Genomic DNA, 25,346 nt, shown 5'->3' on the forward strand with positions numbered 1-25,346 from the left:
CAACATAGACAGATCCCTGGTCTAGTTCCTGAGATCTTATTTTAAGTTAAAAAGTGTCTGAAAATGGAGCAATGACATTCACGCATAGGAGGATTCTCTTCTTGCCCAAAATAAAACAGTATAAAATTCCAGTCTATGTTTTGGGCAGAGGCTGCTTCCTTTGGGTCCTGGCAACAAGTGAATGAAAATCTGTATGGGGATCTGGGCCAGGTGGGAAGTGAATGTAGGGTTGGGGACTCATCTAGCTACCACCAAGGACTGAGAAAGTCAATCCAGACTCTTTGACCCTATAAGCGTATCCTGAGGATAGGAACAGGCAGTCTAGTAGAGACTGCTCTTTGGTTTAAATGGACCAGCAGTAGCAGTGATAAGAGGTAAAAACAGAGAAGGAGGCAAACCATAAGAGACTCTTAAATACAGAGAACAAAGGGTTTGCTGGAGGAGAGATGGGAGGGGGGGATGGGCTAAATGGGTGATGGGCATTAAGGAGGGCAGCTGTTGGGATAAGCACTGGGGTGTTATATGTAAGTAATGAACCACTGGGTTCTATTCCCAAAACCAATACTGCATTGTTTGTTAACTACCTTGACTTTAAATTAAAAAAAAATAATAAGTAGTAAGAGAAAGGGACTGTCTTCTGCACCTGTTATATATACCAACCAAGTAGGACCTTAGCAGACCATGCTTACATACCTTACACACTAGATGGCCCCTGTGAACCTTCACACACAGGGAGCGGGCTGTGCAAGGGGAGACCCTTAGGAGATAATGATCTTTCATTATCCAACGAGCCATAATCTCTGAAAATAAGACTCACCCAGCATGATCAGGAGTTATAACCGTTGTGTCCCAACAATTGAAGATGAGCAGGGATGGAGACTTTGGTCTAGCACAACCCACTTCTGCCTAAAGAGACTTCTCAAGAACATTCCTCACCAACATTTTGGCTAAGTTCGGTTTCTTCACCCTCTTTCAAAAATTCCATTGTTGATCAGTTAATTGATAAAATATTGAACCATTAATTAAGAGGTTGGTTACAGTTTTTAGTGGATCATGATCTATCATCCAGGTATCTAATTTCACCTTGTTCTTTGCCTGCTATTGTCTTCTGCCTTTACTTCAAGCCTTCAAGGTCTAATAGCTTTTCCTCTCTCTGGCCATTTTTTCTTTCTTTTTTTAGGCACACAGGCAATGGAATAAACTCTTTTCTAATATCAGGCTGCCACTTGGCTGTGCAAACTTGGAAAAGTTTAAGTTCTTTGTTTCTCTTCAAAAGGAATAAAACTTAGACCTCCTTCTCATTTCCGAAGTGGGAATAAAAATTAGACTTATACTTCAGGGTTGTTGCATGAATTAAACAAGACAGCCATGTAGAATGCTTAGAACCATTGTCTGGGATAGAAAAAAACACTTAATTGAAAATAACTGATGTTATTACTGGTTAGTCAAGAGCTAAGCGGTGGGGGGGGGGGGCAGCCAGGTATTAGAGTGGTCAGTTCAAACAAGACAAAATGAAAGTAACGCTCAAGTCTTTAATCATTTCCTCCAATAATGTAAGTAAGAAGTGTAAGTAAGAATTGAAACAGAAGAAAAGTGCTGACTCCCTCAATGTTCCATTCTTCCCTGTAGAGAAATGGACTGATGGATTGAGCAGATGTGAGGATCGTCTTACTGCCTAAAGGAGCCCAGAACAAAAGACTCCTCCTGTTTTATAGCCCTGGGGGCTAGGGTGAGAGAAAAGAGAGGGGTAGGAGTGGGAAAGTACCGAATGCTGAATCAGAGTGGAGGCAAATGTGCTGGAGATCTACCCATCTCCCACATGGTGAAGCCGGGTTCCTGGCCTGAAGTGGTCCTCGGAGTGGAGGAAAATGGAAGAATGTGGACTGGAAACACAGCTTTGCTGAGGGCATGTCCACTGAGTGGGAGGGAGGGCCTGAGCTCTTGACTGCAATTCCCTTCAGAGGCTGGGGCGCACTGGCTGCAGACCATGTCTGGTGTGAGAGGGCGGCCTCCCGCCACAAGGCCTGCCAGAGAAGCTTCTGTGATTGCCTCTGGTCAGGCCTGAAAGGATACATAGGATTTCGGTCATAGTTCAGATTCCTCAGGTTATCATTAATCTTAGACGCACACACACATACACACACACACACATAATCCACCTGCATAAATCATTTGGAACAATGTAGATGCTACTTAGAATTTTATTGAGATGAAAGTATTGCTGCACACAACGAATAGGAGAACAAGGATTTTTAATGAGTATTTTTTAGCCTCCAAGTTTCTCTTTCTTTTCTCTTTCTCCTGCCACGCTCGTATTTTTTATTGTGGTAAAATACGGGTGACATAAAATTTACCGTCTCAGTTGTATTTCTTCAGTGCACAGTCCAGTGCTCTGAAGTATATTCACACGGTTGTACAACCCATCTCTAGAATGCTTTTCAGCTTATAAAACTAAAACTCTCTACCCATTAACCTATTCCTTATTCTTCCTCCCACCCCTGTAGCCCTTCCACACTGCCTTCTAGCCTTGCTGATTCCTCCCCTTTTGCCTGGTTGCACCCCTATTATGCAAAATGGTATTTCCCCTTTCTGATGCCAACCTTGGATTATCAAACTCTGCCTGGTCTTCTGAAAAACAAAGCTCAGTTTTCCACAGACCCCCCCCCCACCCCAGGGTAATGGGACCCACCCTCCTTAGAAGAGACAAAGCAGCCACCTTTTTAATACTAAGGATTCCCTTCAAAGTCTTGGCTACCCATTCAAAGTGGCTTATCAATTTTTTTTTTTTTTGCAAACAAAAATGATGCTTCCAGAAACAAAATTTCTTTTATTTCATGATAGAATGAAAATATAGGGACCAGGAATTCGGTGATAATTCCGGCCTTTACAATGTACTGCCTTTGCAATCACCTTTCTGGAGCAATCTCCAAGACCTTTGAACACAACAAACACACACTCAGTATATTGCTTTTTTCAAATGAACTTTCTTTTTCTGGCTCTCTAGGTGATGTGTTGACATTCTTAGATTCTCACGTGGAATGTAACGTCGGTTGGTTGGAACCTCTTCTGGAAAGAGTTTATTTAAGTAGAAAGAAGGTAGCCTGTCCAGTAATCGAAGTCATCAATGATAAAGATATGAGGTAATATTGTCATATTCCACAAGATACTTCTAAGTGACTCATTAACTAACAGCAGCAGAAAGTACTGGTCATATTCCTAGGCTGCACACTTTTACAAATCTGAGAAATACACAGTTAACCCAATTACATAAATGGAAACACATAATAGATATATCGAGATCAGAGAACGTCAATCCAATTGTTTACTTGATCATCAAAATGCTTAACCCTTAATACCAAGAATTCCTAATACCCATTGTCCAGTTCTTTCCTCTTTCTATTCAGCTGTGCCCCAAAATATTTATCTCCCTTAAGACTCATTCATCTTTTTTGTGGGAAATATACATATGCTCCTAATTTTTTCCCTCAACAATATCCAGAACATTATTAAAAGAAAAGTAGAAGTTAAAAACAAGCAATCCGGCCAATTAGTCACTAATGCAAGTTGTACTCATAAATTCTCTTGAAATGTTATAAAAAGTTTGTGATAATCTCGAGTCATTTGTGTAAGCACTTGCTTCATTCATTTTAACAAGACATGGTGTCAGGTTGATCAAGTATATGTGTATGATCTCAAGCAGCATTTGTGTTCTTTTCCTGGATTAGTTACATGACAGTGGACAACTTTCAAAGAGGCATCTTCGTGTGGCCCATGAACTTTGGTTGGAGAACAATTCCTCCAGATGTTGTTGCAAAAAACAGAATTAAAGAAACTGATATAATACGGTAAGCGTGTGAGATTTAAGATTAGGAGGCAATCGTGTATCTTTTTGCAAAGGCATGGGAAGCAATCCCACGAAACAAGTGTTTCCCGTCGTTCTATAGACAATCAAGAATTATGGTTTTAACCAATAGATGATCAAAAGCAAGCAAAGTTTCCTGAAGAAATTAGTTTCCCACTACCAAAACTCATTTTTTAAATGGTCAATTACACCCTATTCAGCCCTGAATCCAGAGAAATTTGCTAACACTATTCCTTCTCCCTGGGATTTACAACCTAGGAAGTATAAACTAGTTGAATATGCTGCATAAATGCTATATAAGCACACATAACATTAAAGGCAACATGAGTAAAAATTAGAAGAGTAAATAATAGTAATAAAAGTATTATTGTAATAATAACTATTGTTAGGATTTTCTTTTGGTGTCTAACCCTACCCCTTCCATGGGAGGGGTGCCATATTCTGTAAGTGAATTGAGAAATATACACAGAAGCAGATATGAACTGAAAGTGGGGTTATATTGCTAGAGAAGTGTAAAGAGAAAGCCCAGCGCAGACTGTGCATTGTGGCATTCTCTCTCAGAACTTACCTCCTATCCTTTGCTAGGTGCCATGCTTTCAGAAGTGATATTCCTAGCAAGTCAAGTAGGCTTATTATCATTTATTAAGCAGTCTGCATTTAGCCCTCTCTATAACCCTAGAAAAGGTGGTAGGTAGGATTGCCATTACAGCGATGAGGACACTGAGCCTTAAAATAATTAATTTTCCCAGGGATATATAGCTTGTAAAAGAACAAATTGGGATTCAAATCCATATCTGCCTGAATGTAACACTCTTGCTCTGATCCCACACCTAAAGAACATCTTTGCCTTTTTCAGACTCCCATTTGGAGGGTCAATGTACTGATTGAGCTCAGATTATACCCAATATAACGTTGGGAATAGAATGCATTCTGGATAGATGGGAAAGGACATTTGTCATTCAGACAGAATATGTGCCTAAGGGGAAGGGAAGTTGGTGTGGGGTAGGAATTATTTTACCCTTGAGATTGTTGTATACCCTAAACACAAGGCAAGCTCTCCACACAAACCCCTTTCAGCTGGCTCAATCTTAACACCATGGGAAGTGATTACTGCTGATTCAAGTGTAGTTTCTATCCCCCATGATCTATAACAGTAATGAAGGCTCAGGAGTCAGACTCTTTGGATTCAAATCTCAACTGTACTATTGACTGATGGCGTGAGCTTTAAAAGGTTACTTAACCTCTTTGAATCTCTGTTTCCTCAGTTCTGCGTTAAGACTAATAGAAGTAGCTACCTGCATTATCTGAAAATTAAATCTGATTATATAACATGCTTTAAAAAGTGTATGCCACATAACAAGCTGTCAGTAAAGTCTGTCTACAGTTGAGGCAGTGTGGTGGAGTGAGAGATCATAACATCAAACCAGACCACCTAAATTGAACCCCAGATGTACATCATACTAATCTGTGGCCTTGGGAACATTTCTAACCTTTTCTGTGTTGTCCTTTCTTAATGGTATATAGTTTCAGGGTTTTTGTAAAGTCTGAGGTTACATATATATATATAATATATATATATATACACACACACACACACATACATGTATATACACACATACATACACATATATATACACATATATATATATACACATATATATATACATTCACATATATATATATACATACATATATACACATACATACATACATACGTATATGTATGTGTGTATATATATAATACTTAGAGCAGTACCTGGTACTCCCTTAGCACTAAATAAGCATTTTTAAAAATAACATATTCGGAGAGTTTGGGTCAGAGAGTAAAGACAATAAGAATCGTACTTCCAAACCCCATCTTTGTTGACCCCAATCAATCTCTGCCACCATGAACCACGGAACTGATCTCTTCAGTGCTATTTGTGACTCCTTTCCAAGACCTCCCCACCCTCGATAGCTATTTTGAAATGTCTCTTAACTCCACTACAACTGCACAGGGGACCCACTCTAAAAAGTTGAATTCGCATGACATGCAAGTTTAAAAAACCAAACATTTCTTTTTGTAGGTGTCCCGTCATGGCGGGTGGACTATTTTCCATTGATAAAAATTACTTTTTCGAACTTGGAACATACGACCCTGGGCTTGATGTCTGGGGTGGAGAAAATATGGAGCTCTCATTCAAGGTATTACCAAGCGGTCCTCAAATTCTTTCTACAATTAAGAGTTTATCATTTGGTTTCATTTTACTAACATAATCAGCTATGGGACTGTCTCCGGGAAGAAATTTCACAGAAACTTTAGGGTCTGTAGATGAATGTTTTTCTATCCCAGATTGAATTTGGAAGAATCAATAGCTCCCATGAAATTTATCAGAGTTCCCTAGTATTTTATAACACTGTCTCTACATCTGAATATAGGGGGAATATTGTCTGCTATTTGACCTAAATGATGTGAGATTCATACTTCATACAAAATATCTCCAGGAACATTTTTCTGATATATCAGAAGTAATGAAAGCATTCAGTAATGGGTCATCTTAGTGCAAGTGACAGAGGTACAAAAAGTGCCTTTAGAGCAGGCCATCAACAGGTGATGTTGCAGCAACTTTGGACATCTCAGACAGCTCTGGGTATTTATGGTCATTGATCAACACCTAAGAAATCCTTGGCAGTAGCCAGAGTGAAGAGAATCCAAAAGGCAACTGTTTTCTTAGGGAGTGGGTTGGTATATAGTAAAAGGGGTATTACTTTGAGCTCATTTTCAAGTTGTGTCCCATTAAGTTATATGGATCACCCCAAGATGTAAGGAGGGAAAATTGGAAAAAAAAAAAAAAAAAAAGGAAATATATACTCCTTACCCTGATCCAACCAAAGCAGGACTTCATATGATATATTTTATACACTGGGATTCTGTGAGAATTTCTTTATTAAAAAAAGATGTACACTGCAGGGTAGGGAAGAAAACCATATATAGTTTACAAATCCTAAAACGCTCCACAGCAATGTACAAAGCTAAATAAACCTGTTGAGCTTAATTTGAAACCATTGAAAAAGATTTTAGACGTTGACAGTAGTCCTTCAAGCTGGGAGTGGGGGGAGGGGGGTGGTCACCAGGTGGTTCCTGTCATTGTTAATTGCCCATGAATTGTGGGCAGTCATGTGATAATTGATGCTTCCTATCAAACTGTTACAGGTATGGATGTGTGGTGGTGAAATTGAGATCATTCCCTGTTCCCGAGTAGGCCACATATTCAGAAATGACAATCCATATACCTTCCCCAAGGACCGGATGAAGACAGTAGAGCGGAACTTGGTTCGGGTTGCTGAGGTCTGGCTTGATGAGTACAAGGAGCTATTCTATGGCCACGGGGACCACCTCATAGACCAAGGGTTAGATGTTGGAAACCTCACCGAACAACGGAAACTTCGAAAGAAACTAAAATGCAAAAGTTTCAAATGGTATTTGGAGAATGTTTTTCCTGATTTGAAGGCTCCCATTGTGAGGGCTAATGGTGTGGTAAGTTCAAGGAGCAAGTTAAATTGTGAGTCCATAAATATTAAATTTAAAAACTCTTGAAAAAGTGTGGAAAAGAATGAAGGATTACACTATAAATAAATATCCAATATGAGGGCAGATGAGACAGAGCATGGTTAAGGATTAAATATAGGTGAACTTAAGGGAGGCTTTTAGGCAGCTACATTCATTGATTAATTCGGCAAGTACCTACTGGATATCAATAAACCACACAGTATTTCAGAACTGGATTATAGGGTAAATATGTATAAAGTAGACGTGATGCCTATTTGTGGAGCTTAAAGGTGTGTAAGGGAAACCATGTACAAATATGTAACGCTTAAATAAAAAGTAAAATGGCTCTAATTTAGGGAACTGGTCCCTAGTGACCAGTCCTTCTAAGCTAGAATATTCAACTCTGAGGAGATATTGAATGCTAGCCCTCAAAGACAAGGGTCAGCCAAACTTCAAAAAAGAGAGCCCTAGGCAGAGGATGCCCCTTGTACAAAAACTCTAAGTTAGATGACTGTCTAGGCACTCAAGAACCAGAAAGAAGATGAATGTTGTCAGGGTGTGAAGGAGAAAAGAATGGCAACAGATGAAGAGGGAGAGGAAGGAAGAGTGGTCCCATGGGTCCTTATAGGCAGACTAAGGATTCTCCTTTCCCTTTCCCTTTCTTTTTCTTGTTTCTTACTTCCTTTCTTTTTCCTTCCTCCCTCCCTCCCTCTCTCTCTCCTGCTCTTTCTTCCTTTCCTTCTCTTCCTTCCCCTTCCTTCTCTTTCTTTCCTTCTTCCTTCCTTCCTTCCTCTCTCCTTCCCACCCTCCCTCCTGTCTATCTTTTCTTTCTTTTCCTTTCCTTTCCTTTCCTTTCCTTTCCTTTTCTTTCTTTCTTTCTTTCGTTCTCTCTCTCTCTCTCTCTCTCTCTCTCTCTTTCTTTTCTCTCCTGAATGTAATAGGGAGCTATTGAGTAGGGTTAAGACTGGGATGACATGATTTAATTAGATTTTCACAGATTTCAAATGGGAACTGAAAATAAAAGACAATGACAGAGAAAATTCCAGGGCACAACATAATGTACCAAAAAGGAAGAAACTGAGCTAGACAGGTTGGACACAGTACAAAATCTATGAACTAAAGCAAGAAAGTAGAGAAACTGGATGAAAGCCATTCCAAACCCATTCTAGGAGTGGGGCTTAATTCGAAGAGGATGGCAAGATGTGAGGATACTTATCATAAAATGAGTTTAGAGGTGATTAGTCAAGACTTGACCTAGAGCTTTTCCCAGTCATGCATATTTTTAATCCATATTACTGCTTTCTCATTTAATTTTTATTTATAAATATTCCCAGCATTATTTTATTTTCTTTCAGAGTTTTCTTTTTCTTCATGCAAGAGGTTCTCAGACTTGACCATCAGTAAGCCTGCTATTTTAGGCCACATTTTTTTCAATTCTCCCTAGAAAGTGAATTACACAAACCAATCACTCTCTGTCTAGGAAAATTCCTGATGGCAAGGACGTAGTAGAGCCATTCTCCCAGTGTAGGGAAGATCCTGGAAGAGTATAAAAAAGAGGAAACTTGAAAATTCAATTGACAAATAGTAAAAGTGATCTGTTTGTAACATAATGTAGTATAAAATGATCATTTTTATAGGTCAAAATAGAATAGCAGCTATTTCAGGTGGTTTATCCTGATATTTTATTTCTAGGTAACTCATTAGGGAGAACACCGTGGATTTATACACTGTTCAAATTATTTGTCTATAAAATAAACTGACACTTTTTTTTTTTTTAATTCCAACTCCTGAGTAAGGAAAAAAGAAATTCTCACCATATTCTGTCCTAACACAGAATCTCAGCAAGAGCATTACTGAACTTTAACCACCAGAGGGAACTAAAAAACTACCTTTTGCCTCCTCTGTGAGGCTAATGTGTGTAAGAGTTCCCATGAAATTTTTGAAGAGCTCTTCTATAAACAGCCTGCTGATGCCTGAGCTATAATATATTAAAATGCACAAAGTATTTTTAAATTATTTTTTTGAATTCTATTTGTTGCCTTCCTCAGACAAATTACAATCAAGATGCCATTGGCTTCTCTTTGAAGCAACTAGTAGGGAGCATTATTACCACTTAAAAAAAAAAAAGAAGAAGAAGAAGAAGAAGAAGATCTTTCACTAGGCATTTCAGACTTAAGATTAACTGAACCATTATTTTAGGTGGAGAGTCTTGAAAAATCCCAAGAAAATATTTTACAATTTAAATCCAGTGAAAGGGTTTTTGTTTGTCTTCTTTTCTTTTTTATAAGAACCGATCATTTATTGTGGAACCAAAAATGTTTGATGAATAAAAGAACCTCACTAACAATGTGTCTTTATACACATTGGATTAAATGGTTAGTAAGCAGCCTATAGCCTAATGTTTAGCAAATGCCGTGATAAACTGTGGGGAACTCCACCTGCTAAATTGGAAAACGGAAGAATTCAAAATGGATAAATTTTGAAAAACAATTGAAAAATTTACATACTGCCTGGTGAAAAAAAAAAGATTGAAATGGTTTACATTAAAAACACAAATATAATTTTTTAAGTTTATTTATTTATTTTGAGAGAGACAAAGAGAGAGCATGAGCAGGAGAGAGACACAGGGGGAGAGGGTGAGAATCTCAAGCAGGGATCCATGCTCAGCATGGAGCCTGAGGCAGAGCTCAATCCCAGGACCCTGGGATCATGACCCGAGCCAAAATCAAGAGTCAGAGGCTCAACCTACTGAGCCACCCAGGCGCCCCTGAATACAAGTCAATGTTTAAAACCATTCGCAAGTCAATAAAGAATAACAACCCCTTAGCACTTCATAAATCGTTTATACGTGAAGAAAAACAGTTTCTCCAGAAACCTCTGATCAGGAGGAAGGGAAACAAATCTTCAGAGAACTGGGGGGAGTGGTAAGTAAGGGAAAGAAAAATCTTCTCCTTCCATCCAATGCCTTTCCATGTTTGGCAGAAGGGACTGTACAAAATAAATACAAAGTAATCAGTTAAACCAGGGGTTCCCATATACTGCTCTGGGCAAGGTTAGTTGTGCTGCCAGAAATAGGATCCCAGGGCCAAATATATTTGGCAAACACACTGCACTCCCTCGTGTAGCAGACAACTAAACATTACCATCCTAGGGGTTCTGCCAGGTTCTGGAGCAGTCCAACCTGTTCAGCTGTAGTGAAGCCAGAGTTTTCCAAACACGTGGGAAGATATTTTCTGAGTAATCCACAAATACAGAAGTTTATATTTATCTCAGTGAAAATCCAGACAACAACTGGATCGCATTTCCCTTCTTTAATCTCTAGGATTATCCTCCTTCAGTGCATTTCTATTAAATCTCTTCTCTGAAGTTGATTCCTTCTGTGTGTCCTGACCGCTCCATTAACTAGTGGTGGATTGTCTCTTCCCATATTTGTCACGTTAAATTGTGAATAGAGCTTTCTTTGAAGATTTCTGATGGAAATTCTGTCCTTCTAGAGTTCTTTTCCATGCCAGCCACCCTAGAAGTAACCACCCTGGCACTATTTTTATGCCTGTCAAAGTTCCTATCCAATGCAAGTAGTTCACCTTGCATCTCAAACCCAAATGAAGGTCAATGCAAGGTTCAGATTCCCAAGGGAGAATCTAGCTTCCCTGTTGTCTCCCTGTGCCACTGGGTAAATTGTTTTCCCCAGGACACCATTCTAGTGAGGGTCTACAGTTGTCCACCTTTATGTGAAAGACTGCAATCCCAACTCTCTGGCTTGTCCATGCCCAAGTTTTTTCTCCTGTCCTTACAATATCAGTCCATTGCTTACCAGCATTTGCGATTTTTCCACTTGCTAAAAGGTTTTGTTTTGTTTTCTGCATTTGGTGGTCCCTGAATATTTGCCTTACTTTCTTGCAACCTAAGCTATGCATGTAAAAGTGAGGACCAACCAGTGAGCATGCTGTTATGAAGGCTCACAACTCTGTGAGCTAGACAGTTGCATCATAAAGCACCCCGGATTTAGAGTTCTGTGTTAGGCACGATAGAACAGGAAAGGGCACAAATAGTGTCCCTGCCAACAAAGACTTTCCCCCCACTCCCAGCTCAGAAGGCTTTCCTGAGTGTAGATTTGACTCTACACAGCTCTTCTAGAAATCTAAGAAGTCTAAATCGCCCTATTAACTCACCATCTCATTAGCCTTCCCCAAGATGTCAAAGAGGGCAAGAGAATCAACATTTTTCTGCATTAAATGGTGACTTATAGAAAGCTGCCTCCATATTTGACCCTGTAAATCCACTAAAAACCTGGGGGGCCTGCCAGATAGTGTCTTTAAGCTTGGCTCTGTACTAGCTTTCATGACTTTCCTATAATGAATTGTAGCTTGCCTGAGTCATTAGGAAGATTCTGACAGGGAATCAGCTGGACTCTGCTGTTCTTTGAAGGACTCCATTTATCTATGATTCAGTGCCTAAGCAGTGAAATAGCTTGGAGGGGTCAGCCAGGGAACAGAGCCCATAACTGTTGGTTTGATTAAATTGCAAGTATGTGCGTTGACTTTTAATGTATGCATCAGAAAAACTTGAGACAAGAAAATAACTACTTCTCATGCTACCTTTTGCTCATTCCCTATTCAGCATTCCAGGCAAGGGTTAATTAAAAGCTTCTGTTTGTTGGCTCTGTGGCTGAATCATAGGCCTAAATTGACAGATTGAAGCTGTACTTTAGCAAGATTACATTATGTCTCTGTTAGAGATAGCAACCAATAAAATCGTATAGTGCTAAGTAATGCTAAGCTATCAACTTAACTATCTTTTAACCTTATTATAGTTTTATGGCCTGTGTTTTCTGAATGTCTTGTTCTACTTCAAAATATTTTTTTCTTAATGCATATTTTATATTTTGCTTCCTAGCTTATTAATGTGGCCTTGGGCAAATGCATTTCCATTGAAAACACCACAGCCACTTTGGAAGACTGTGATGGAAGCAGCAAGGTACCTGGGCTGGGTTTTCTCTCTCATAGGTGCAGTGGATAGATGGCCCAGGTGTAGGTGATAAGTGCAGGGTATGGCACATTTACTGCTCGCTTGAGAAATTTATTTTCGCTTTTACAAACAATAATTAATTTATAAATTTCTACATAATCATACGCTTGGCGATAAGAGAGCCCACAACTAAACGTACAGACAGCGAGCAAGGGAGTAAAAGTGTGGGTACTGAAGTCAACCCACCAGGGACCCAATGCTGGCTCCACTGCTTTCGAAAGTGTGTTAACTTTGCAAACCCTTTAACCTTTAGGTAAATAGTCGTGATAACAGTCCCTCCCCCTAAAACAGGTTTGAAGATGAAATTATGTGATACCGATGAAGCATGTAGAACGATATTTAACACTTAGTGCTCCACAAATGTTCACTGTTATAATGATAAAGACACAAAATGTGAAAAATTTAAAAAAAGTTATGTATAAAGATAAAATAATAAAGGAAATGAAGGAAGAACATATTTTTAAATAATCTAAGGGAGAAATTTTGTTTTGATTCAGTCCCCTCCTCCCCATTCTCATACATATAAAGGAGCATAATGCAAATTACATAATCCATGATCCATGATCGAAAACCCTTCAACAAATCTCTGACAAACTCAGAACACAATGGATAGGGGAGGAAGGAGGGCTCAGGAGCACAGGGCAAGGACTCTGCAGTGCTGGAGGTGAGCTCTGAGTGATGGGACCTCCCTCTTCAACATGCGTTCCCTACCCATTCTCATTCTGTGGGGATATTATTGGTTTGGGTGCCAAATAAAACTCATAGGAACATCAGTACATGAGTACAATGCAGCTTCCTAAAATTGTAGATCACACTTTGGTGGAGAAATCATTTTGTGATGACAATCTAGGCTTGCCCAGACTTTGACTTAGAGACATTGCCTATATATATATATATATATATATATATATATGTTTATTTAGTTTTGACAGAGAGAGAGACAGAACATGAGCAGGGGAGAGGCAGAGAGAGAGGGAAACACAGAATCCAAAGCAGGCTCCAGGCTCTGAGCTGTCAGCACAGAGCCCGATGCAGGGCTCAAACTCACAGACTGCAAGATCACGACCTGAGCCGAAGTCAGACGCTCAACCGACTGAGCCACCCAGGCACCCCAAGACATTGCTTATATTTTTGAGCACATTTCCTCTCCACTCTTAATTCAAAGCTGCTACTAGAAGAAAGGCATCTTTGTCATCTGTGTTGCTATAATTCAGCTAAGGATTATAAACTTGAAGCTAAGGGAACTCTCTTTTAATTAGGAAAGAAGGGAGGTAGAGGGAAGAGAAATGTGTCAAAAATCATTTGAAATACACAACTTGCATATTAACCATTCAGAGAGGAAATAAAGTCATAAATTATAAAACCACAAGTAGTCCGAATCATATGAAAGCAAAATATTATTTAAGTCAGTCCTTCAAGACTCATTATTTTAGTGATTTTCCATGCCTGATTAAACCAGTATTTTATCTGAAGACCCAAATTGTAGTCTGGATAACCACTGAGCCTCTCAAGGACATACTAGGAGGTGAAAATATGAATATGCAGCCCCCTGCTTTCAAAAAAAAAAAAACACCCATCTCCCTTTTTGTCTTGTTACTCATTTTTAGCTTCTGCTTCTTATAGTTTGTTTGAGTAATAAGAAGTAAGGGAAAGTTGGAGGAAGTTAACTTATCTGGGGCCGAATTAACTAAACTTTATACCAAGCCAGTTAATAACATTCATCCAAAAAAAGCACAAAAGGAATAAATTTCTAGGATTAACCACCAAGCTCTATCCTTCACCTTACCTAAAAAGTCCCCTATTAGCTTTTCATTAACTATTACCTTTTCAACCAGTTGAGATGTCCCTTCTAAAGGTAATATCTAGCTTCTCTTTGTAGCCACCTCACTTCCTTGTACTATGGCATAAGACCATGCATCTCAAATTTTAATGTGCACACAAATCACCTGGAAAGTTTGTTACAATACAGATTCCGATTCAATAGTTCATGATGGGGCTGAGAGTCAGGCGTTTCAACTACCTCCCCGGTGATACTGATGTTGGTCCAGGGAGTACCCTTTGAGTGGTGAGGTCTAACCCAATGACAAGTGTGATAATCTAACTTACATCTCAGTTACATTACAAATGATTCACTAGATAAAAACATTTAGATAGATTTTACCAGAAGTCTATTTTTTATGTTTATATTGGTGCAAAACAACAGACGTCCCCCAGACCAAGAGCCATAAGGTAATTGACCAGACAGATAGTACTAGGTTGTAAATAACTGGAGAAAGGACTTATAAAAAAATCTAAAACCTGGTTTAAATACCTGAAACAGTATTTACTTTAGACTTCAGCAACTCTCCCAAACTGGACTTCTCCAAGAGTAATTCTTGGGAACTAGGGGATGCTAACAGAGCAGAGCCCGATGAGTCTTTCTGCTATCAGCAAAGAAAGATTTTTGACGTTGCTTACATTAGAAACATTTTTTACCCTTAAGAAAGATTGTGGACCTTTCCTACAAAGCCTCTAGGAGTCCAGTAATCTGGATACTCTTAAAGAAGCATAATCATTTCCACCAAAGTAATTTCGGGCTGTGACTTAGACCTCCTTGTAGCCCTAATGGCTCCAGGTGGTTTGAATGTTTCACTGCCTCAAAACACCAGGCTTATCTGGGGTTCCGAGTTACCTGAAATGACCTCCGTTTGCGCCTATGTACTAACTGCACTAAATAATTTTTATTATTGCAACTCACATTTATTGAGAGCTTACTGTGTGGTAAATAAACACCTAGCAGTCATTACCTCAACTCTCTGAGATACACGCTGTTGCTATCCAACTTAAAAATGACAAGAATGAAATGCGATATGGTAATAGTATGCCCGTACTGTCCGAACTGAAAGTGGCAATACCAGGATTTGGGTACAAAACATTTGATCAGAGTGCCCATCTCCTTAACCATTGCTAACAAAACTGTGAAGCAAAGACCCTACCTGTGTTTGTTGCTGAAAGTGACCTTTTCTTTATTCATTTCCCGACAGCTTCAGCAATTTAATTATACCTGGCTAAGACTTATTAAACATGGAGAATGGTGCTTAGCTCCAGTCCCTGATACCGGGGCCCTGAGGCTGCACCCTTGTGATAACAGAAACAAAGGGCTAAAATGGCTGCATAAATCAACATCAGTCTTTCATCCGGAACTGGTAAGCAAAATATCTGTACCTCTTCTTTATCACAAATCCAACTTCCAATTAAAGGGGACATAAAACTCTCATTGTCGGCTTCCTCACTCAGAACCTTTAAATGTGTTTGTGATGATCGAGGCAATATAGAAGTTCATACAGAGAGATAAACAGATATATTTTTTTTTTATAAATTGGCAAGTCTTTTTTCTTTTACAAAATTTATTTCAGGTAGGTTGTTTTAAATATAAGTCACCAGGTTCCTTGGTTACATTACTATCAGCATCTTTGTTTCTGTAAGTCATTTGCCTCAGTCAACTAACAGCAGCAAAAATAATGCTTATGGGCTAGAACTGGTTCTCAATGGTCACCAGAAAAGCCTATAAGGAGAGTATATGGGGAAAACAAGAACCAGCGTGCTTTCTACAAGGCCTGCAATTTAGGATGAATCTGGTTTTTTTGACATTCTGCCTCCTTTCCACAAGGGGTGACTTTTCCTCATCCCCCACCCTGGTTACCAGAGACCTGGCTCTCAACAGGTGTTGGAACCAGCTCCCACCAGCTTGTAGGAGCTAATTGTGCACTAACTTCACATTCAATGACATCACACTGGTAGCTTGAAACAAGCCATGATGGGAGTATTACATAAACCCATGCTACAGATCTGGGGGTGTTTGTCCAGAGGTCCAGCTGTTAATATTTCCTAGACCACCCCTGCTATAACTTCTTCATTCTCAAAGTCCTGACAGTTTTCCTCAATGGTATTTTTTAAAGTTTATTTATTTCTTTTGAGAGAGAGAGAGAGAGTGTCTGTGTGTGTGTGTGTGTGTGTGTGTGTGAGTGATGGAGGGACAGAGAGAGAGGAAGAGAGAGAACCCCAAGCAGCCTCCCTGCTGTCCGCACAGAGCCTGACACGGTGCTCGATCTCATGAACTATGAGATGATGACCTGAGCCCAAACCAAGAGTCAGATGCCTAACTGCCTGAGCCACCCAGGCACCCCTTCCCCAATTCTATTTTAACAAGATATCAAATCGTAAGCTTTGGTGTAAGATCTTGGGGTGGCAAGAATAGTTTCAGGAGGGCCTTCCTGAAGTCTCTACTATCTCACTAGCAAGTAGCCATCAAATCCACAAAATGTACTGGGTGCATGAAGACCATCATTTTGCTCAGGCCTGTCCCCAAAGTCAGCACGCTTCTTTTTCTCCTTAGAGTGCCTCCATTCCTTTTGATGTCACAGCCAGTGACCACTCCCTTCATGACAGTTTTCTTCCCGCTCAGGATCAAAACCAGGGTCTGAGCAACATGCTTCCCAATCTTCCTCCCTTTTAATTTTCTCTGTTATATTTCAGTTCCTTCTGGACATTTTTTTTCCTTGTTAGTGATAATGGCTCTTGTTGACTTATTCAGAAAAATGAAATATTACTAGTGTACAAGTTACTAATTTTATATTTCATGGTGTTGGGAAAACGCATAAACATCTATTGAATATTCTCTTTGGCTTCCTTAACCTTATGCCAAACAAAGCAGGAGGTGTTGGGGGAGGTGGTGGGTGCAGGGGAGAGAAAGGATGAGAATGAGAACACATTTTTCATCTCCAGAAGTGAATCTGTTACCAGGGAGAAAAATTCAGGCTGGTGAGAAAATATTTAGGAGTAAGCAGCCCTTAAATCACATAGGTCTTATTTACAAACTGGCTTGACCCCATTGAGAACTTAAGCCTTCATTAGCTGATTTTTATACAGGCTTAATTTTGGTCCCTCTAAATGGTAAACCAGTTTGTAAAGAGAGTAATTTAATTAAGATAGCAAAAATTGGATAGCTGTTTCCCGACATTGGTTGTGCCTGTGACTTTGTATCATGCCACATAGCTGCCTTCTGCCTTCGGTTCCCCATTTCCATGCTGCTAGATGTTATGGAGATGAATATCTTAATAATAGTCTTCCTTATTTTTTCAGTATTTTGGTAGTTTTTATACTAAACCTCCTGAATCCTCCAAAGCATGTTAAGAGAAATGGAGAATACGACTATGAGTATCAAGAACATATCTTTTCTTTTAGCATTAGGAGTTGAGAGCTTCATGGAAGGAAGTAGGGTAATAGTGAGTTTGACCCTGAATACCAATGCATTGTTAAAATGATACATTTCCAACCTCATTTCAAAGATGTTCTCTAAGCCCACCCACCCAAATGCTCTGGATTATGGACACCTAAAAGGAAATCATTTCATAGGTAGCTTCTAAATACTGGGGCATGGAATGACCCTCCACTACTGGTTCCCTCATCAAGTGTCTTTAGGTTGGGGACAAGTTGTTCAGTTACCACTTTTTAATCCACTGGCAGAACATTGTAGATAATCCAGGATGATTTTGCTCAAGGCCAACTCCTTTACAAAACCTTGAGCATACTCAAACATCATCTTACCAGAGTCCTACAGGATGACAATGTTTTTGTAGGAACACCTTTAAAACAAACTATTATGAAGCCACCCCTGTTTGATATATTCTTTTGAATAATTCAAAACAATGTACGTATGATTAAGACTACCTTTGTCATAGTCATGGAAAATTGAGAGAATTAAAAGGTGAAAAAATATACAAAGCCATAAGCATGTTCTAAATTGGTTATCCATTATTTCTAGGATATTCAATAAATATTAACCAATAATAGAACTTCTCTGAAATACCTTTGACTTTTTTCTAACTACCTCTGGATTTTCTGAACATCAGGAATCATGTACTATCAGAGATTATGGTGGAAAGCTTATAAATATATACATCATTTCTAGCACTTTGTATTCCAAGTTTGCATTATAAGGTATGAACTCAATTAAGACATTAACTAACTCACTTTTTGCAATGGGTATTTTTTCATGATCACCATCAATTAGAGAACCATCATCTATCAAATATAGTAAATGCCGTATGGAATTATTTTCTTTAAATAATAGAGTTATCAAACCTGTTGTCAGAAAATAAATCTTTTGCCTCCTCCCTGAGGAAGTCGTAAAAGTCTTAACAGCCTTGTAGCTTGGCAAAGTGAGATAGAGACAAATTTAATACAGTCTAAAGACTGTGTGCATGTTGTTAATTTAGGCAAGAAGAATTCCTGAGGAATCAAAAATATAATTATCTTTTTTTTATTAGGTTGTATTTCTTTATATGGCAGTTGTCAAATTCATTCTGTGGCTCATTCAAGATTCTCTTTCTTTCTAGGTGAATCACATTGTTTTTGGAAACTATCATCAGTTGTTATGCTTAGAAGGAAATGTTTCTCAGAAGACCCTGAAAGTTGGTGCTTGTGACCCAGTGAAGCAGTATCAGAAGTGGAAATTTGAAAAATATTATGAAGACTAAAGAGCAACTAATATTTTTTTATCCAGTAAACCCATTAGACACTGTGAAAATTACAGTGGAGGTGGGGACTGTGTTTCTCCGTGGTAGTTTACATTCTCAAAATTAATAGCCTTTGAATAGGAGATTAAAACACCCACAATAGTTAAGAAACCAAGAGTGAGCTCAGGGAAACAGTCTAACATTGGATTGGAGTCCTTCTTCAACTCTAGGTGGCCTTTTGAATTGCTGCTTCCTGTCCTGTGCTGGACCTCAGCCTGCAAGCTTCCCTATGTGATCAAACAGGTAACTGGAAATGAAGCCAAAAGTACTGGAGGAAGCACAGTGATATTCACGATGACTGAGTCTGATAATAACCAGCTCCTTGGGCGTCACAAGTTGGTATAATCAATGAGAACCTAGACCTTTATTTACTGTTTTTAATAAAACAATGACTTGAGTTCCTATGGTGAAAAGACCTTAGAAACACACACAGATGCCATCTTGATGAAGTCCCTTCCAATTACACTCATGTTCGCCTACCAGTGTGAAGAGTATCAATATCATACTCCCCAATGGTAGAGCTTTAATCTAGATGACTACATAATGTTATTTTGTTTTGTTTTTTCCCCATATGAGTCAATGGAAAAAAATTTTCAGTGAGGAAGTCAAATGCTGATTCAATTCTAGATATACACATTGTTTTAATTCATTTTGTGCTTTTAAAGCTACACTTTAAAAAAAAAAAAAACAGTCTTATTAGCAACCTCCTAGACCTATGTGGATGTTAAAAAGGAAAGAAAAAAGGCAAAGAAAAAGACTGGGTGGGTCACAATACACAGTAGTCATGAAAAATACACTTAATCGTTGAACACGCTCTAATGCAAGATCAGATAAGAGGAGCTGAAATAAATAAAGCAGAAATAGAGCAATGAGGGGCACCTGGGTGGCTCTGTCAGTTAAGCCTCTGACTCTTGATTTAGGCTCAGGTCATGATCCCATGATGGAATAGAGCCCTGCATCCTGCTTGGGATTCTCTCTCCCTCTCTCTCTGCATTTCCCCTGCTTGTGCTGTCTCTCTCTCTCTCAAAATAAATAAATAAATAAACAAACATATTTTTTTTTTAAAAAAAGAAATAAAGCACTGAAAAATATTAAAGATTTATATAAAATAGTATTTTAGATTTAACAGCATTCACAGGGTTGAAATATGTTTAAAAAGCTCTAAAAGATTCCAAAGTAGAAATAAAATGAAGTAAACATAATGAAAGGGGAAGAGAATAAGAATATACAACCCTCAGGAAGAGAGTTAAGAAAAAAATTGATCTAGACTTGGCCAAAAAAGAAAGGGAATATAGCACCTCTATGGGGTGGGGTGGGAGTGGGGAATAAGGCCATAGATGTGGACCTAGTGATAACACCGATAAATTGGGGACAAAGTCCAATTTTTCTTTGGTCCAAACTGAGCTCCTAATCTTAGGGATGCCAATACTTAGGCATACTAGAGAAGGTTTTAGAAATCCTAGTATCTTTTATACTGGTTTTTTAGTAAGAAAATTGATACCCAAAAGAAGAATTATGTGTCTAAAAATCCCACACCAGTTAGTGAGAGATGATGATTAGAATTTGGATCTCTAAAGAGAGGGCTCATTCCACTGCCCCAAGCCACTGGCCCAAACAAATCTGACCTAGAGCATTCTTAAGATAGAGATACATAAAGCTTTTCGCTGGAGTTGGGTCTCTGGAGGATAACCATGCTATACACTTGTTAATATAAAAACAAATGAAACTTTGTTCAGTCGAGCTGATGGTAAAACTGGGCATCTTCATTCTGACTTCCTATTTAAAATTTAATTTTATCTCCCAATTAATTACACAAAAGCGGAACTATAACTATGACTCAGAAGGGAAAATAGGTTTGCCTATTTGCATCGTATTTAAGATGTTTTGTTCTGATAACTGACATTGCAGATGAGATAAGAGAATGACTAGAAAATGAGATAATTCTTTTCAAAACGGATAAAACACAAGCCAGTTGCCAAAGGACTAACTGAATTGCTGACCCAAACTGAATCTGCTGAGTGCCTCATGCAATTATTTGTGTGACTGCAAAAATGTTGAAAGGTTTTATTTTATTTTTTTCCCCCAGTGTAAAAACTCTCTTTTTATTCAAAAAACGTTTCCATGAAAAACATCAACTCTGTTCAGAAAAAGACTAATTATGGCTTGGATTCACTTATCTTTGGGCATACCAATGAAAGAAATTGGAATGTTTTTCACAAAAAAACCAAAACAAAACAAAACTTCTATAGTCTGTTTAGTGCACACTCTCCCTGACTTCACCATGACATGCTCATAATATGAAGCTATATTTGAATCCATACTGTCAATATCACAGAGGATTATTTTCATATGTGACACGTTTATTCTTAGAAAGAATTTTAAAAACAGCTTTTACCATGTATTTTTCTATTACTCTGAGATTCAAGCAATGAATCACTCGTTAGAAATCTTATAGACCTAAATTTAAGAGTATTGACTAATTGTGAAATCTCCTACCAACATTTTTTAAGCATTATCCTCTAAATTCTATTTTTAGAAGACTATAGTAAAGGAGTAAATGCTACTAGGTCTCTAGTACTTCTAGTGAGAAACCTTGAATGGGACACATTAGGGTCCTCTTCAGCCCTAAATCCATCAGTAGGAGGCAGTGTTACAGGGACTTCAGAGTTTTCCCTGAATTGGTTTGAGTCATTGCCTTTTCTTAGAAAAGCGTCTATACATTTTGTTACTTTAAACACAAGCATAGTTTTGGTAATATTTCACAGGACTTGTTTGATCAAAAGCTAACTTACCAGACCATCGAAGTACTTCTGAACCTTTCAGTGTGCCCAGTTTCTTTCTCTTTTTCAACAGTTACCCAGAACTTCTCCCTAAAAGATGACAGAGCTGTTGTTGGTACAGCCATGTTTCATTACTAGCATCGAATTTGCTCATTTCTGTCTGCTGACGTTCAATCAGCTGTCATTCACAGGGCCCCCAAACCACCATATGCCATAATCACAATGTATTGTTAGCTTCTCCACAACTAATCTGGAAATATTCTCAATATGAAAAACCCTTGCTTATAGTATCGCCTTAGGGATTGTAGAGGAGTAAAAAGATACCAGCTATTGTACGTAGGAATTCAATCTCTCCAGTCCACCTTGATTTTATGAATGGCTTAGAATGGTTTTCAAGGGGCTCTCATGTAAGAGAGTAGGGTTGAGGCCAGCCAGCCAGTACCATTTTATTTGTTTTAACAACTTTAACTTCCCATTCAAACACAGAAAAGAAATATGCCGCAGGTGAGGGTCCCAATATCTTCCATAAAAAACAAGGAATTTACAGGGAATAAAGGGAAAAGAGATGAGAACTAATTATCTTTGAATATCTTTGATGTGCTAGGCACTGTTTATGCCCCATCTCACTGTTGTGCACAACTCCATGAGTTAGGTCTTTTTCTCCCCAATATGCAGACAAGGAGGATGGCTGAGAGGGATTGTCTAAGATCATCCCACGAGTAAGAGATTAAAATTTAGTTTCCATTCTGTCTGAAGAAGAAGAAGAAGAAGAAGAAGAAGAAGAAGAAGAAGGAAAAGGAGAAGGAGAAGGAGAAGGAGAAGGAGAAGGAGAAGGAGAAGGAGAAGGAGAAGAAGATGGAAGAAAAAGAAGATAGAAGAAGAAGGAGGAGGAGGAGGATGAGGAGGGGAAGGAGGAGGAGGAGGAGGAGGAGAAGCAAAGAATCTCTTTGACTACAGCATGCTGCTATGATTTGTTTTTTAAGTAGAGAGGTCAACTCAGGTGGACTCAGTTAAAATCCCTTCATTGTGATGTCAAGCTTCTTAGGTCTTTCTTGGCTGTTGTATAGATAGGATAAAAGGCTACATCCTTTCTGTTAATCAACAGAAATGTAGGCTTAAGGTTAGCTACTCCCACATGCTTTGCAATAGTCCATCTCCTTGACTTCGTGAAGGACACACTCTTTTCCATTTCCTATAACATATATGAGAAGGAGAAGCAGACAAAGAGAAATTGTTTCTCTGTAAATAATACTGCCAACCCTTTCTTCTACCAACCATTAATCAAAGCTGAAAGATTGTCCAGTTTGAACAGAGGTGGGAAGTAAAAAATTGAAGGGTCCTTTAATTTAAAATACAAACCAAGTCTTGTAACTTTTACTACATTGTGCAGATTGTCACCATAGTGCTTCTACAACTTTTGTGTAGGTTATTCAAACATTGCTACAAGCTGCATGCCTTGAAATGAGAAAAGGAACAGTAACCAAAGCTGATGTACACAAAATATTTATTTCTGGCAAACAGCCATTCCATGGACAGGTTTGAGTAAGCCAATGTAAAGCATTATCTATGCCTGCTGAGGTTTAATGGCTATTTCAGGTGTTGGTGGTCCTAAAAGAAAGGACCTAAAAGAAAGGGGGGGGGAACCCCGTCACAACAAGCAGATTTAATGCCTCTGTTTTCAACCTAATGGGGCAGCTTATAGTTACCATCCCAATTAGGGTCTGTTTGCAAGCTTATGTGAATCATCACTTTGCAAAAACATACAGGAAAGTTCTCATTTTTCAGTAGATAGAGCAAGTTTCTAATATGTTGCATTTCTAATGATGATAGTTGCCATCAAATAAGTAACAATTTTTTTGATAACTAAGGCTTTCTATTTTATTATTGATTGGTATTTGCCAGTTCAAGGATATTAGTCATAAATATCTATATAAAATATAACCTATATATAAGATATTAACACTAATTTTTGAGAGCACAGATTACTTGACCAAAAAAAAAATCAATCTTTGTAAATATATATGTAAATAAACGTATATTTATATAGATAAATATGTGTATATATTTATATATATGTGTATATATAAATATACGAGGCTCTATCTCTTATGTTTTGAAGTGAGAGAAAATAAAACCAAGAGTTTCTACTCACAAATAAAGAAAATTATGAAATGTGTTTAGATATTTTGAATTATTTTAAGTGCACAGCCTTGTCTGAATCTGGCCTTCTGGACAAAAACGTCTCCAGTAGACTTTCACTCTGGGTATTGTTTTCCATACTTGAAGGGAGTAACCAAACTTTAAATTATCAAGATGCTTGTTATTCACTCAGGAATATGCACATGCCTTAATTCTCTTCCTTCAGACAACTGCCTAAATGTTGCAAGTTTTATACATATTATCTAGAAGAAGTGGGCAGAGAAACAAGAGAAGGCAAAGGTAGAGTTAATGAAAACATCTGTTCATTCTGTTAACAGAACGAGATTAAAACTATGGAGCATAAAGGAATTTAGAGTAATTTGAACATTTTGAAGTATCCGTTTTTTCCTGCCTCTGCCCAACTGAAGTCATTATAAAGAAGGAATCAAATATGTAATATTACGTTTCGAACTAAAACCGCAAATTACTTTCCAAATTCCTGTCCAAAACTCTCCCACACTGGCAGTTAATTACTAGATATCATCCTTTGATTTTGTAACTTGCCACGTATCTATCTGTTCGGTGACCGCTGCTGTTGATTACTGCCCACGTCATTGTGTTTACATTGATTGTATGGCTTAGTCGCCTAGTGTTCTTCATGAGCTATATACGCATTTTAGTATTCATATTTATTATGTTACTGTCTGATATTTTAATATTGGCAAATGTTTGCTGTAACTTTTGACATTACTTTTTATAACCCTCTTGTTTTTATAGAGCAATGAAAGTTAAGGCTTTAAAAGTAGTTGCCTTTCTCATATGGTCAAACATATTTCTTCTTTATGATACCCCAGTGCTTCATCTTTTTCCATAATTCTCTATTATTATGTATTTTAAATATTTTTTCCTATCACTTTGAAAAACTTCAATGTCCGTTCTTCATTAGAAAATGTGCCAAAAGTACTACCCTATGTGAATATGCAGAAACAATTACTATAAAAGTGTCATCATGGTTTAAATGTATTACCTTGATGACTATAAAGATATATATATATATATATATATATATATATATATATATACATACATACACACATATGTTTTTCAAGTTATTGGAATTAAGATGTATCTAAAACAAGGGCTCAGTTCCTGTAAAAATAATAAAGCTTTTTTTTATGAACATTACATACGTATCCACCAGAAATTTTTTTTTTGCAATTTTCTACACAACCATTTTAAGACCTTTTTGAAATAAATAATGCTGTTTTGATTTTAAATAAGGTGTTCTGTTGATTTCTAAACAGCATTTATGAATAATCTTTAGTAGCTGTTGATATGCAAGGGCTCTTTCTACATTTTAAAAAGCAGCTAAAGAAAATAAATTCTAGACACCAAAAACAAGGACACAAACTTTTATTGAGAGCAAGTCAGACACAGCAATTTTTTTATTT

At 38.0% G+C, this 25,346-nt stretch overlaps 1 protein-coding gene across 1 annotated transcript in view; it reads left to right on the top strand.

Moving 5' to 3' along the window:
• The window catches only part of GALNT5 (polypeptide N-acetylgalactosaminyltransferase 5), a 40,882-nt gene extending 21,346 nt beyond the window's left edge, over positions 1–19,536 (top strand). Inside the window, exons 4-10 of the mRNA XM_007078489.3 lie at positions 3,005–3,140; positions 3,726–3,845; positions 5,929–6,046; positions 7,056–7,379; positions 12,288–12,368; positions 15,443–15,604; positions 18,797–19,536. Of these exons, the coding sequence (XP_007078551.1) occupies positions 3,005–3,140; positions 3,726–3,845; positions 5,929–6,046; positions 7,056–7,379; positions 12,288–12,368; positions 15,443–15,604; positions 18,797–18,937 (1,082 nt within the window). The 3' untranslated portion in view covers positions 18,938–19,536. The remainder of the gene's footprint in view (positions 1–3,004; positions 3,141–3,725; positions 3,846–5,928; positions 6,047–7,055; positions 7,380–12,287; positions 12,369–15,442; positions 15,605–18,796) is intronic.
• Positions 19,537–25,346: the final 5,810 nt, after the last annotated feature.

The sequence above is a fragment of the Panthera tigris genome, chromosome C1 (assembly GCF_018350195.1).
Source record: "Panthera tigris isolate Pti1 chromosome C1, P.tigris_Pti1_mat1.1, whole genome shotgun sequence".
Taxonomy (NCBI): Eukaryota; Metazoa; Chordata; class Mammalia; order Carnivora; family Felidae; genus Panthera; species Panthera tigris.